Below are 15836 nucleotides of genomic sequence, written 5' to 3'. Positions count from 1 at the left end.
GTGTCGTGTCGGGGTGGCATTGAGGCCATCATCTGGGCTGGTGGAAGGTGCCAGGGGGGTATCAGGTGTGGTCTAAACACTTGAGGCTTTGGTGATGCCAAAACACAAAGCAAAAGCCACTCAGCTCACAGTATGCTGTGACCCGTACTAAGGGGGTCATAGGGGGTTGATTTGCCAAAACTGGAGAGTGCACAATCTGGTGCAGCTCTGCATAGAAACCAATCCGCTTCCATTTTTTTTTTTCTTGGTCAAAGTTTCATTGAACAAGCTGAAGTTAGAAGCTGATTGGCTCCCATGCACAGCTGCTCCAGATTTTGCACTCTCCAGTTTTAGTAAATCAACCCCAGTATACTCAAAAATTAAGCACTAAAGCCGCGTACACACGATCGGACTTTCTGAAGGGAAATGTTCGATGACAGGCTGTTGTCGTTAAATCCAACCGTTTGTACGCTCCATCGGACAATTGTTGTCGGACTTTCCGCCAACAAACGTTGGCTAGCAGGTTCTCAAATTTTCCGCAGACAAATGTGTGTTGTCGGATTTTCCGAGCGTGTGTACACAAGTCCGTCGGACAAAAGTCCAAAGTAAAAACACGCATGCTTTGAAGCAAGGATGAGCCGGAAGCGGACGGTCTTGTAAACTAGCGTTCGTAATGGAGAATTAACATTCGTGACGCGGCAAATTATGAAATCTGGAAATGCAGCGCACAATTCTCTTCTTCTTTAATGGGATAATAATGAAGCTGCTTTGCTGGTGATACTGATGGAGTTATTGCAAACAAAGTTTCAAAGGCTTTTTTTTCTAGTGATATCAAGAATAATATTATTATGTTTTTTTTTTTTTGTTTTGTTTTGTTTTTTTGCAAGTTACCACAACACCATTATCCCGTAGGTTTTTATATCAAAGATACAACTATGTTGGTGTCCCTTGTTAATTTTACATTGTATTTTATAAAATGTAACTGCCGACTCCCAAACTGTCATTTGAAGTAAAACACATAGCCAAGTATTATTCTACACAATTTTTTTCATTGTGCATTAAAAAAAGAAAACAAATAAAATTAGACATGATATCTGCCAATAGAACCAAAAAGTGCATTCTATGCATCCAAAAATATAGAAAATATACCAAATCAAATCATTATTATTCAACCAAAAAAAATAATGTCAAAGCAATAACTCCAAAGCCAATAATAAATAACACGTTATCTCCTCCGATTCTGCAACATGTCTGGTTGACGAACGGCTGTTGAGAAACGAACTGAAAAGCACGAAATGAAAAGCGCGAATCAACACCCACCAAACTTCTACTACCACGAAATTAGCAGAATGAGCCCAAAGTGTGGCGCTAAAGAGCTGAAAAACAACATAGTACGTCACTATGTTCGTATTTGTTGGCCAACAATTCCTTACTGTTTGTATGCAAGACCAGTTTTAGCCAACGCCCTTCGGACAAAAGTCCACGGTTTTGTTGGCCAACAATCCGATCGTGTGTACGGGGCTTAAGAGTCCTAGGGGTTGATTTACTAAAGGCAACTACAAGTACAATTGCTCCAGAAATGAGTAAATGAGGTAAGGCTTCACTTTGCAAAGAATACCCAATCACGTGCAAGAAACATAAATACAAAGAGCATTTTTGCTTGCACGTGATTGGATGATGGAAGTCAGAAGAAGTTCTGCTCATTTACTAAGCTTTGGAGCAACTGCTCTTGCAGAGGGCAACTGCACTTTGCAAAGTGCACAGTCTATTTGCCTTTAGTAAATCAACCCCTTAAGAACACTTCTGTAACAGGGGTTTGAAAAAATTCATCTACTAATGCTTCATCTCCACAATGCATGCGGAAAATGGAATGCACAACTCCTCTGTCGCTTTGGTCCAGCCTCACTTGGATGAATGCCACCAAATGTCCCTCCCCTGTCTCTCTAATAGCACCATACAATGAGAAAAGCGATATGGTATATTAGGTGCTGACATGAAAATAGGCTTCCGTCCTTTTACTTTAGTGGTTTAGCACCTGTCCCTGTGACACGGTAGAAGGTTGAACATGATGCCGTCAGCCGGCGACCTTTGACCTGCAACCAATATTAGCTCTGAAGTTGCATTCTGCAGCAATCCATCATTCTCCCCCAGGACCTCACGTGAGAGGCCTGTCCCTTTTAAGTTTAATGCTTCATCCATACCGGACGGGCGGCAGAGATGCTGATTGCTCCCCCGCTACCGGTCTTACTGCTGAGTTTACTGCTAGCTACCGGAGCTGATGCAGAAATATCGATAATGGTGCAGACAGTCGTGCAGCGGAACGGAGGAGGCACCTCTGAAACCGCATGATGATGACCTGTATATTGGCTGCAATGTCAAAGCTGGTGCAAAGACAAAATAAATATATATATGCTATATTGCCAAAAGTATTGGGACGCCTGCCTTTACACGCACATGAATTTTAATGGCATCCCAGTCTTAGTCCGGAGGGTTCAATATTGAGTTGGCCCACCCTTTGCAGCTATAACAGCTTCAACTCTTCTGGGAAGGCCGTCCACAAGGTTTAGGAGTGTGTCTATGGGGATGTCTGACCATTCTTCCAGAAGCGCATTTGTGAGGTCAGGCGCTGATGTTGGACGAGAAGGCCTGGCTCGCAGTCTCCGCTCGAATTCATCCCAAAGGTGTTCTATCGGGTTGAGGTCAGGACTCTGTGCAGGCCAGTCAGGTTCCTCCACCCCAAACTCGCTCATCCATGTCTTTTTGGACCTTGCTTTGTGCACTGGTCCAAATCATTTGGTGGAGGGGGGATTATGGTTTGGGGTTGTTTTTCAGGGCTTGGGCTTGGCCCCTTAGTTCCAGTGAAGGGAACTCTTAAAGTGGTTGTAAACCCTTACAGACCACTTTTGACTACAGGTAAATCTATAATAAGGCTTACCTGTAGGTACCGTGGATATCTCCTATATCTGCATGGTTTAGGTGATATCCACTGTATCAGCATATACCGACAACATCAGCACATGCGCACTGAAGAAACGGACCCAGCGTGCTGTCTCTTCAGCTGATGTGCCCTTACCAGCGGCTCTATTGCGCCTGCATGGGAGTGACGTCATCGTGGCTGCGGCCAACCACAGCGCCGGAGCCCGCGATACCCGGAAATAACTCTGGGAGACGTGTCACCGTTCAGAGCAGTGCGCTGGGACCGATTCGGGGGCTTCGATCTAAGGAAAGTATTTCATAATGAGCTAGTATGCTACACATACTAGCTCATTATGCCTTTGTCTTGCAGGGTTTTTTTTGTTTGGTTTTTTCGTGGATTTAAAACCACTTTAATACATCAACATACCAAGACATTTTGGACAATTTCATGCTCCCAACTTTGTGGGAACAGTTTGGGGATGGTCCCTTCCTGTTCCAACATGACTGCCCACCAGTGCACAAAGCAAGGTCCATAAAGACATGGATGAGCAAGTTTGGGGTGGAGGAACTTGACTGGCCTGCACAGAGTCCTGACCTCAAACATGTGCGGCAAGATTTTTGTGACTCTGAAAAGCGATTCACATTCCAGTCACTTTTCAGTGACGTCAAACTCTGTAAGTGTTGCACCAATATGCCATGGGGTTTTCGCAGTCCATCCCCATTTTCTTACATGGGTGGCGTTCAGCGGTTACTGCCCAGCGATCACAAGAGGAGCAATCATTTTTTGCTGCAGGCAGGTTACAGGGACACGTAAAACGTAGCTCAACCGGCAGTGTAACCAAGTCCTTAAAAAGTAGCTCCAGCCCCCCCCCCCCCCCCACCAAAAAATTAAAAGTCAGCAGCTACAAATACTGTAGCTGCTGACAATTACTATTAGGACACTTACCTGTCCAGGGATACCACAGTGTCCTTACCCAAGCCAATTTATGAATCTCGGGTGCTGGCGCCGCCATCTTGGGTAAGGGGAACCGGCAGCGAAGCCTTGCAGGCTCACAGCCAGTTTCCTGCTGCGCTTTCCCAATGGGCTGGCTGCGGCGAAGGCAGAACTTCTGTCTCAGTTCACCGCGGGGAACTCAGCAGGAAGTGGGAGCGGGTACCTGTCAAAACTAGATACCCGCTCCCCCCCGACAAGGTGCCAAATTTGACACTAGAGGGGGGGGGGGGGAGCAGACAAGAGGAGCGTCCCCTTTTGGGTGGAGCTCCACTTTAATATATGCATATAAGTAGTACATTATGAATGTCAACCTTTTGTATTTTACATTTTCAGCCAGCAGATGGCACTGTAGGCCCCTTGTCACATGTTTATTTTGAAAAAGGCAGCTGTTTACAGAGATCAGTAGCTAAAGCGAATGGAGTTGACGTGCCTTTACCAGGCCAATCAAATCTGAAAAAAAAAAAAAAAGTATTTAAACTTTACAATTGCTTATCTTTTTCCTTTTTCCCAAAGATAGGTGACACCTTTGTTGTAAAATGAAAGAACTGCTTGATCAGTCCTACCAAAATTTGAGAAAAGTATTTATAATATCCACTTCTATAACATTTCTTTCAAAGATAATCAGAGCTATGTTTTTTGTTTTTTCCCCCCCCTAGATGAGAGGTTCCCGGAGTATGGAAAAGTGGAGTTCGTTTTCTCATATGGTCCTGAAAAGATACAAGGTAACCAAAGTTTCTAATGTTATTTTATGTGGGTGTGGCTTCCCGGTGAAAGAGCACAAAGGCGAAGCAATCTACTTTTAGTTCCCTGCTTTGCAGCAGATGTAAAAAAAAAAAAAAAAAAAAAAAAAGCCTCCTAACATCAAAAGCTAATACAATAACCATACAATCTGATTTGCGATCTTTTTTTTTAGATCTACCAATAATGATGTAATGTTGGGGCCTATGAAATTGGATACATGGCAAATAGATTGCTTAGGTGATGCAGCGCCCTTCATTTTGGTTGCGGCCCAATTTTGCAACAGTCAGGGAATTTTGCATGTTTCTCCAGCATAGGACAGCCCATTGAAATGAATGGGCTTCTCTACAAGTGATGCACGGAAACGTGTGTGGCTCCGACACCTTCCGTGGTGTGTGAATGGAGCCTTAAGCATTCAGAAGATCTCCCTATGGCCGCACATCTTAGCAATCCCTTGAATCAATGGTTTAGTGGCAATCTCAGCCTGGCTTCCAACCAGGCCACGCCCCCATTGCGTTTTACTCCGCCCCCTCGGAGCTTAATCACGGGGATGGAGATCCCAATCGTAAGGGGGAAGTTTTGGCTGTCAAGTTAAATAAAAAAAAAGGACTGTCAGGTGTGTGCGGGTCTGTTACTGAGCTCTATGAAAAACATTTGGTAAGTATATTATCCATGTAATCACACCGCAAGACACATTGGGTGTTGGGTTTGAAAAACAAACACATTGAAAATAAAAAATCAAAAAAGAAAAACGAAAATGCAAGAAGTGCAAAAATCACCTCCCCTCCTCCCAGAAAAAAAACCCATAAAAATCTTATTTATTATAATATTGGGTAAAACCAACTTTAGGTAAAAATATGCAAGGGGAGGAGCAAAACCCATTGGGGGGCGTGACCTGGTTGGATTCCAGGCTGAGGTTGCCACTAAACCCAGGGCCGTCTTTAATATTAATTGGACCCTGGGCAAACATTTTCTTGGGCCCTCCCCCCATACAATTTCGTTCTCCAGCTGCTCTGAGACATACAATAAATAGCAGCTAGACTTAAAATCAGTTTACAGATCAGACAGCGATTTCGATTTGTTGCCAGAGGTTACGGCATACCATTACCACTTACTTACTGGTTGCTAGAGGTTAAAGCACACATTACGGCTCACTGATTAGTTGCTAGATGTTACAGCACATGATTTCTGCTTGTTGATTGGTTGCTAGAGATTACTGTACAGTAATACTGCTCACTGATTGGTTGCTAGAGGTTACAGCACACATTACGGCACACTGATTAGTTGCTAGAGGTTACAGCACATGATTTCTGCTTGTCGATTGGTTGCTAGAGATTACTGTACAGTAATACTGCTCACTGATTGGTTGCTAGAGGTTACAGCACATCATCTCCTCACTGCAGGGGGGCATGATATACATATGAATGCCGCCTTTATTTACATATCTATGCCGCCGGATGCAGCTATTTACACACGAATGCCGGTTATTTACATGTAAACACAGGGTCTGCAGGTGAGTCATCTGTACACAGCAATAGGGCAGAGCTGGGCAGCATTAGTAGCAGCACTTCACACTGAGATATTGGGGCACAGCAAGGGACTAAAACTTCAAGGGACAAGGGAATTTAAATTGGGATAGTTGGCAAGTATGAGGCAGCTGCTTTTGGGCCCCACAACAATGACAGGGCCCAGGGCAGCTGCCCCTTTTGCCCTGCCCTAAAGACGGCCCTGACTAAACCATTGATTCATGGAATTGCTTAGATGTGCGGCCATAGGGAGATCTTGGAGGGGGGCCTTGTACTGTACATATACACATATACTGTATGTGGATCTCTCTCTCTCTCTCTCTCTCTCTCTCTCTCTCTCTCTCTCTCTCTCTCTATATATATATATATATATATATATATATATATATATATATATATATATATATATATATATATATATATATACACACACATCATTGGTTCTTATTTATATGTACTGTATGCTTAACCCTCTATATATCTATATATAGGCGGTCTTCTATAAATATAAATAAGGGGCACTTTTATATGTACTGTACATGACCCTCGGTATATAGGGTATGTGGAGCACTCTATATTTGGGGACATACATTATATTGTCAAAAGTATTGGGACACCTGCCTTTACATGCACATGAACTTTAATGGCATCCCAGTCTTAGTCCGTAGGGTTCAATATTGAGTTGGTCCACCCTTTGCAGCTATAACAGCTTCAACTCTTCTGGGAAGGCTGTCCGCAAGGTTTAGGAGTGTGTCTATGGGAATGTTTGACCATTCTTCCAGAAGCGCATTTGTGAGGTCAGGCACTGATGTTGGACGAGAAGACCTGGCTCGCAGTCTCCGCTCTAATTTATCCCAAAGGTGTTCTGTCTGGTTGAGGTCAGGACTCTGTGCAGGCCAGTCAAGTTCCCCCACCCCAAACTCGCTCATCCATGTCTTTATGGACCTTGCTTTGTGCACTGGTGCGCAGTCATGTTGGAACAGGAAGGGGCCATCCCCAAACTGTTCCCACAAAGTTGGGAGCATGAAATTGTCCAAAATGTCTTGGTATGCTGACGCCTTAAGCGTTCCCTTCACTGGAATGAAGGGGCCAAGCCCATCACATGAAAAACAACCACACGCCATAATCCCCCCTCCACCAAATGATTTGGACCAGTGCACAAAGCAAGGTCCATAAAGACATGGATGAGCGAGTTTGGGGTAGAGGAACTTGACTGGGCTGAACCTGATAGAACGCCTTTGGGATGAATTAGAGTGGAGACTGCGAGCCAGGCCTTTTCGTCCAACGTCACAAATGCACTTCTGGAAGAATGGGCAAACATTCCCATAGACACACTCCTAAACCTTGTGGACGGCCTTCCCAGAAGAGTTGAAGCTGTTATAGCTGCAAAGGGTGGGCCAACTCAATATTGAACCCTACGGACTAAGACTGGGATGCCATTAAATTTCATGTGCGTGTAAAGTCAGACGTCCCAATACTTTTGATAATCTAGTGTATATATATATATATATATATATATATATATATATATTGGAGTGGCAGAAACTTTGTTTATCTTTGATTTCTGACATCTGGAAAGGGACGGCAATTTATTAGTGAGAGTAACCTGCACCTCTCCTGTACTTGACGCATTCTTTCCAGTCAAGCAGAAAAGCGTAAACAAAAGAAGGTTTTGAACTTGATTTAGTACAATATGCCTGTTATGTTATATTCACTAGACCACACAGGCTATCACACCTCGGATGGAACATCCTGCGAACTGGGAATTGGCCCAGTTTGAACTGGGATCGGACAGTGTTTCTATAGCGATAAAGTAAAAACACATGGTGCGTTGTTTTCTAGTATCACTACAGGCTGCCAGTGAACGGGCAAGCTTTGCACCGCTACATTTCACAAAGCCCTAGTGATAATGGAACAGGTTCTCTTCATATTTCCCTATCTAGATAGTTCACAAGCTTTAATAACCTCTTCCTATTGCAGGAATGGAGCACTTGGAAAATGGCCCTAGCGTCTCAGTTGACTACAACACCTCCGATCCGCTGATCCGTTGGGATTCTTATGATAACTTTAATGCACATCGAGAGGACAGTCTGGAAGGTAGGAGGCCATACTTTATATATAGACTATGCATGTAAGACGTGATGCTATACGTTAGTTTTATATGGCCAAAGAAAAGGGTACTATTAATGTTACAGTATACAAATACAATTTAGACACTTGTGCTTCTCCAACCTTGTGGTGACAGTTTGGTTAAGACTCTTTTCTGTTCCAGCTTGACTGTGCCCCTGTGTACAAAGCCAACTCCAAAAAGACATGGTTTGAGGAGTTTGGTGTGGAGGAACTTGAGCGGCCTTCACAGTGCCCTGACCTCAACCCTACTGAACACTATTGGGAATGAGTCAGGTCTTCTCATCCAAAATCTCTGTACAGACATGGTTGGATGTGTTTGGTTTGGAGGAACTTGAGTGGCCTTCAGAGCCCTCACGTTAAACCTACTGAACACCATTGAGGTGAATTGAAACTGGCCAGGTCTTCTCAACGAGCATCTCAATATAGACATGGTTGGATGAGTTTTGTGTGGAGGAACTTGAATGTCCTTCAGAGCCCTCACCTTAAACCTACTGAACACCATTGAGGTGAATTGAAACTGGCCAGGTCTTCTCAACGAGCATCTCAATATAGACATGGTTGGATGAGTTTTGTGTGGAGGAACTTGAGTGGCCTTCAAAGCTATGACCAAAAACCCTACTAAACACCTTTGAGATTAATTGGAATGAGCCAGGTCTTCTCATCCAACATCTCCATAAAGTCATGGTTGAATTAGTTTGATGTGGAGGAACTTGAGTGGCCTTCAAAGCCCTGACCTCAACCCGACTGAACACATTTGAGTTTAATTGGGATGGAAACGGGACAGGTCTTCTGACCCAATATCTCCATAAAGACATGGTTGGAGGAACATATGTGGATCACACGGAGCCTTCACCTCAACCCTACTTAACACCTTTGGGATAAATTTAAATGCATTTTGAAAGCCAGGTACTTCAATCCAACATCAGTACCTAGCCTCACAAGAGCCCCTTTGGCTGAAAGGGCACAGACACAATCCAAAATCTTGTGGAAAGCCTTCCCAAAAGAGTAGAGGTAGTTATAGCTGCAAAGGGGGGCCAACGCTATAGTAATGTCATTGGGTTTGGAATGGGATGTCCAACAAGCTCATTTAAAAGTGATGGGTGGGTGTTCACAAACTTTTGACTGTATAGTGTATCTGGAGATGAAGGGTAGCATCCCTTTAACAAAGCTTTATTAAGTAACTCATAAAGACAATGTGAAAATCTTTTCCAACTGGAACAATTTACATTTATTTTTATACTTGCTTGTAAACGGTGTTTATGGTTGTTTTGCTTGGATGCTGCCGTGACAAAGACTCATATGGAAAGTATTCTCTGTACTCCTCTATGCGTGATTGTTCGCAGGTGTATTTTGCCCATAGTTATCTGCTACTAAGCCCAGTAAAAGCATTAAACATAGAGCTTTAGGTACCCAGAAAAGAGTTTATTGATGTTTTGCCTTTGAAGGATTGTGTAGATGGGATAATGCAAGGTGCTTTCAGCTTTCATTTCAGGTGCTTCGGAGTCCCTCCTCAGCTCATTTGAGTAGATTTTGCACTACCATAGACTTTTATAGGTTGCAAAGCAGTTTAGATAATTGAAAAATGAGCAAACGGTGTGGCCTGGCAGTGGGGAAAGCAAAAATAATTCTGGGGTGCATCAGTAAAGGGATACCCAGCAGTAGGAAGGAGGTTTTGGCTCCTCTATAATGATCTATGGTTATCACTAGAGGGATCACCAGCAGAAGGAAGGAGGTCCTGATTCCCCTATATAAAGCTTCGTCATCACTAGAGGGATCACTAGTAGTAGGGAGAGGTCCTAATTGCTCTATATAGATCTTTCGTTGCCATTAGAGGGATCACCAGCAGGAGGAAGGAGGTCCTGTAATGTTTCCTCCTATATAGATATTCATATCACTAGAGAGGTCACCACCAGGAAGAAGGGGGTCCTGATTCCTCTATATACATCTTTATATCACTAGAGGGGTCACCAGCAGGAGGAAGGAGATCCTGATTCCCCTATATAAATCTTTATATCACTAGGTCACCAGCAGGAGGAAGGAGGTCCTGATTCCTCTATATAGATCACCCTTTCTCAACCTTTTCAACACAGAGGAACCCTTGAAATAGTTCTCCAGTCTCGGGGAACCCCTGCCAAAGATTAGAAATCTACAACTCATGATACATTAGTGTGATGGTCAGTGGGAAGAATGGTCCTTACACTTGTGGTCATCGGGAACAACTACCTCCTTACAGATAGCTAAAAAGATCAATGGTGTCGGTGGGAACTTATCCGAGAGGAATAAATGGCCCTATGCTGAAGGAACCCCTAGCAACCTCTGAAGGAACCCTAGGGTTCCACGGAACCCTGGTTGAGAATCACTAGTATAGATCTTTATATCACTAGAGGGGTTACCAGCTGGAGGAAGGAGGTCCCGATTTCTCTATATAGAGCTTTATATCACTAGAGGGGTCACCAGCAGGAGGAAGGAGGTCCTGATTCCTCTATATAGAGCTTTATATCACTAGAGGGGTCACCGGCAGGAGGAAGGAGGTCCTGATTCCTCTATATGGAGCTTTATATCACTAGAGGGGTCACCAGCAGGAGGAGGGAGGTTCTGATTTCCTCATATAGATCTTTAGTTATGGTGAGCAGACCATTTTATTACGTCCCACCATGCTTCATGTTTTAGTAAGCTTATGGAGTAGTGGACCAAGAAGATCTGATGAATATACCTTATCTGAAGCACTGCTGAGCCAAAATGTTTCCTCTTTTTCTTAGTTTTGGATAGAGTGGGTTAGAATTAGAACCCCTTGTTCTTAATCCGCATTCTGTGGTTCAGCAGATGAATGGTGATGTTCATCTACCTTTTGGAGGAGTAGGCTGCTACCTGAATGGTGAAAATGTGATGTATAGCTTCAGTGGCAATGGAGGAAGGAGCACCCAATGTCCAGAGTGATATCACACTTGATGGGAAGTTAAGTCATTTATTGAGAGTGACACAAATACAGATTTCGGGGAGATATACCTTCCCCTTCTTCAGGGCTTATGACAACAGCAGAGACACCAACTGAGATCTGCTGTCATAAGCTCTGAAGAAGGGCTGGAGGGGGCATATAACCCCTAAAGGCGTTGGCTGGATTTGAATATGTATGACTCCCGATGGCTGTTCACTTCCCATCAAGTGTGATATCACTTTGGACATTGGGTGGTTCTTTTCAGTACCGGGATGGGTTCATCTAGTGCCCAGGGCAAGGATCCGGAACTGCGTCCCCTCCCCCACTGTTAATGCATGCTGTAAAATGGATTTACTGCCCTGTATCCATTGTTACCCTGCTCCGCTGTGCCCAGGGCAGCTGCCCCCTCCTTGACCCAGCTCTGCTCCTTCCTCCTCATTTAAATAATGTGATGAATATGGTTTCATTTTAAAAATGTAATCTGCACATTGCTTAGGGGGGAGGGAGGAACCATGGAATGCAAAACATAAGCTAACCAAACTTCAGCTTTAAAGTAAAGAATTACATAGGGGAAAATATTACAATGATACAAAATTTACTCCTGAAAACATCTTCAAACGGGAACTAGTCTCGGAGGAACCCAGTTCATGTCGGGAGTCAGGAATTCTGAAGGGCGGGGGGTGGGGGTGGGTTGGGTCATTCGGTGGGATAGCGGAGGACGGTAAAAAGCCAGGTCAGGGCGGAGCTCGGTGGGGGGCGTAGAGTCAAAGGAACGGAGCTGATTGGTGTTCAGTGACTATCGCTGACCCCGCAACGTCCATCCGTACATTGCAACACCAGGATCCTGGCTGTGGTCACCCTGAGCCCCCCCAATGGGTGGAGGTCTGAATGTTTCATAAAAGGGTGGAGATGATGAGGATCACATTCCATAGAAGTCACTTTGAAGACGTCTGTTTCATACGGCACGTTCGCTCTGCTGCGGCTGCTTGGATTTTACTTTGAGTCGCATCCAATAGGTTGGGTGGGGAAAAAAAAAAAAAATCATGTTTTCATTTTTTTGTCTAGTTATATAATTTTTAAAAACAACAAACGAATCTTCTGATCATCACACTGACATACCCATGTAGTAATATGCTGAACTGCTGGTCTTTTATTTTTCTTTGGCATTACGAGGGTTGCAGCGGGAAGAGTGAGACTTCACACGAGTCAGAAATGAAAGTGACACTAAACTAGAACTTTATTCTCCAGCTGTACAGATCCGCCACCAACGATCCTGTAATCTGTCTTTGTGAAATCGCTTTACTGTGTTTTTCTGCCTCCTTGTAATGTCCTCTGTGAGCTCCTGAACCTCTTCTTTTCCACCTTCTGTTTATTTGGAATGAGCAGTGCGTTTGTAGATGCGGTTATGTACATTACATATTCCATAGTCCATCTCAGGAGCAAGAAGGAGAGGGTGGCTAAGTTTCTACATACAGTGGGTCAAAGACAGGGTGGCTACGTTCCTACATACAGTGGGACTTAGGCTGGGTGGCTAGGTTCCTACTTACAGTGGGCCAAAGACAAGGTGGCTACTTTCCTACATTCAGTGGGACTAAGGCAGGGTGGCTATGTTTCTAAATACAGTGGGACTTAGGCAGGGTGGCTACGTTCCTACATACAGTGGGACTAAGGCAGGGTGGCTACGTTTCTAAATACAGTGGGACTAAGGCAGGTGGCTACGTTTCTACATACTGTACAGTGGGACTAAGGCAGGGTGGCTACGTTCCTACATACAGTTGGACTTAGACAGGGTGGCTACGTTTCTAAATACAATGGGACTTAGGCAGGGTGGCTACGTTCCTACATACTGTGGGAGAACAAACATAGTAACCCTCTAACAGAAAGTCAGATCACAGCCCCGAAAAAAAGGGAATTTGGAGATTTGGAGGAGGCTGAGAGCAATAGAAGGGACTTTTCTGAGTTAAAAATACAGACTAGAATAGAACTTTATTGAAATCAGAAGTTCGCACTTTGCTGACACTTAAACGCGCACTGTTTTCACATGTGCCAAAAATACATGGTGGCGCTGCACTATTATGCCAAAGGGTCAGGGAACATCTTTTGCACATTTCTCGTGCATAGGTCAACCCTTTGCAGTCAATGGGCTGCCCCTACATGCATTGTGTGGGATCCTTCGGAAACACGCGCGTGTTCCATTGCACCTGCATGGTTGGAACGGAGCCTAGTGTCACGTTTTGGATTTGGGAGTCTTGGTAGGTGGGTGTGAGGGGGTGGGGGGGGGGGGCTGATTTGCTGTCATGCCATCATCGCTGGGTGGGCTGATATTCTGTTTCATGGTACGGCAGTCCCCCCCCCCCCAAAACTGACATGTCACTGTAGGTGACTCCACCCTATCAGACTCCACCCATAACCCAAACTCTCTGCTTTAAGGTGGACTGACCCTTTAAAAGGGAGACGCGTTTAAAAAAAAAAAAGGGGGGACGCGTTTTTCTTTGCCGACAGAAGAGAAATAAAACGGAAGCACAGTAGCCGCTAAAGCTAACTCTGCCTATTCCTGCCGGTCAGAGATCTAGAGAGGAAGGGATTGATCCCCCCAGGGACTGGCAGGCGTCAGGCAGATGTCACCGGCTGTGATATATTGGTGTCAGCAGGGAGGACCGTGTGGCATGCTGCTGGTGGTGGGGGGGGGGGGGGGGAGGGGATGGAGGAGGAGGAGGAGGAAGTTGGCACCTGCAAGTGACAAACTTAGATAAACTTTTGTATCTGAACATTTTGTTACTCCTTCTGTTTGTTGTTGGCGATTAGTGCAGCTTGTTCTGCCGCGGGAATTTCTTTGCTGAAAGCGGATCAGAAGTGAGGGGGGGGGGGGGGCAGACGCTGGTATTCCCAGCAATAGTTTTCCTGATCCAATAGGGGGGGGCGGGGGGGAGGGGGGGGATCAGAGCCGTCACTTTCTGCCCCCTATCTTCACACCTTAATAGAAAACAACAACAACAACAAAAAAAACAGTGGGTGCGTCGACCTAGAGCATCACCGTAATACATTTATTGAATGGATAAAACAAGTACAGTAACGCCTTGGATTGCGAGCAGAATTCATTCCGGAAACATGCTTGTAATCCAAAGCACTCTTATAGCAAAGCGAATTTCCCCATAAGAAATAATGGAAACTCAGACAATTCATTCCACAACTATTTATTCATATAACAATAATTATGGCAATACAAAATACAGTACAGTATAAAGTGTATGGTGTATACAGTACGTGGCCAGAGGTCCGGGGTCAATACGATCAGTAGAAGGATCACAGATTTAGGGCCAGTTCATACCATAGAAATGCAGTCCTGATGCGTTCCAGATGCTTTTTTTGCATGCGCGTTTTTGACGTGTTTTTGATGCGTTCCAGTGCATTTTTTTTACGCAGTCCATTTTTTCCCCCTCTTTTTTTCTTAAAGTGGTTGTAAACCCTTTTTGTTGATTTTTACCTATAGGTAAGCCTAGAATAAGGCTCACCTATAGGTAGTGGAAATATCTCCTAAACGTGCGCCGTTTAGGAGATAATTCACTTGTAGTGCGCGGTTGTCGTCATCGGCGCATGCGCTGTGAAGAAACGGACCACCGTGCCGTTTCTTTCCCCCAGCGTGTGCCGTGACTGATGGTTCCCATGCGCATGGGTGGGAGTGACTTCACGTGACTCCGGCCTGTCACAGAGCCGGACTCCGTGGCCCCGGAAGGAAGAGGGGCAAAGATGGACTGCTCAGGGGACTGCGCGGGCTTCGTTTGCAGGTAAGTGTCTTATAATGAGCTAGTATGCGATGCCACATACAGTACTGCATACACCAGCGCCCCGAGGACCTCTGGCCACATACAGTACTGCATACACCAGCACCCCCGGACCTCTGGCCACATACAGTACTGCATACACCAGCACCCCCGGACCTCTGGCCACATACAGTACTGCATACACCAGCACCCCCGGACCTCTGGCCACATACAGTACTGTATACACCAGCGCCCCCGGACCTCTGGCTACATACAGTACTGTATACACCAGCGCCCCCGGACCTCTGGCCACATACAGTACTGCCTACACCAGCGCCTCCGGACCTCTGGCCACATACAGTACTGCATACACCCGTGCCCCCGCACCTCTGGCCACATATAGTACTGTATACACCAGCGCCCCGGACCTCTGGCCACATACAGTACTGCATACCCCATTGCCCCCGGACCTCTGGCTATATACAGTACTGCATACACCAGCACCCCCGGACCTCTGGCTACATACAGTACTGCATACCCCAGCGCCCCTGGACCTCTGGCCACATACAGTACTGCATACCCCATTGCCCCCGGACCTCTGGCTACATACAGTACTGCATACCCCAGCGCCCCTGGACCTCTGGCCACATACAGTACTGCATACCCCATTGCCCCCGGACCTCTGGCTACATACAGTACTGTATACACCAGCGCCCCCGGACCTCTGGCCACATACAGTACTGTATACACCAGCACCCCTGGACCTCTGGCCACATACAGTACTGCATACCCCATTGCCCCCGGACCTCTGGCTATATACAGTACTGCATACACCAGCGTCCCCGGACCTCTGGCTA

General features: G+C 45.4%; 1 protein-coding gene across 12 annotated transcripts in view; it reads left to right on the top strand.

The window, feature by feature from the left end:
* The window catches only part of TNS1 (tensin 1), a 673270-nt gene that overhangs the window by 503058 nt on the left and 154376 nt on the right, over positions 1-15836 (top strand). For all 12 annotated transcript variants that reach the window (XR_012245040.1, XM_073634389.1, XM_073634393.1 and 9 more), the window contains 2 exons: positions 4546-4611; positions 8134-8250. Coding sequence is in view for 11 of the 12 variants with exons in the window: in XM_073634389.1 (XP_073490490.1) it covers positions 4546-4611; positions 8134-8250 (183 nt within the window). In the remaining variant the exon portion in view is untranslated. The remainder of the gene's footprint in view (positions 1-4545; positions 4612-8133; positions 8251-15836) is intronic.

The sequence above is a fragment of the Aquarana catesbeiana genome, linkage group LG06 (genome assembly GCF_042186555.1).
Source record: "Aquarana catesbeiana isolate 2022-GZ linkage group LG06, ASM4218655v1, whole genome shotgun sequence".
In the NCBI taxonomy this organism is placed as follows: Eukaryota; Metazoa; Chordata; class Amphibia; order Anura; family Ranidae; genus Aquarana; species Aquarana catesbeiana.
The sequence above is the reverse complement of the archived record's forward strand: the minus strand, read 5'-3'. Positions and strand labels throughout refer to the sequence as shown.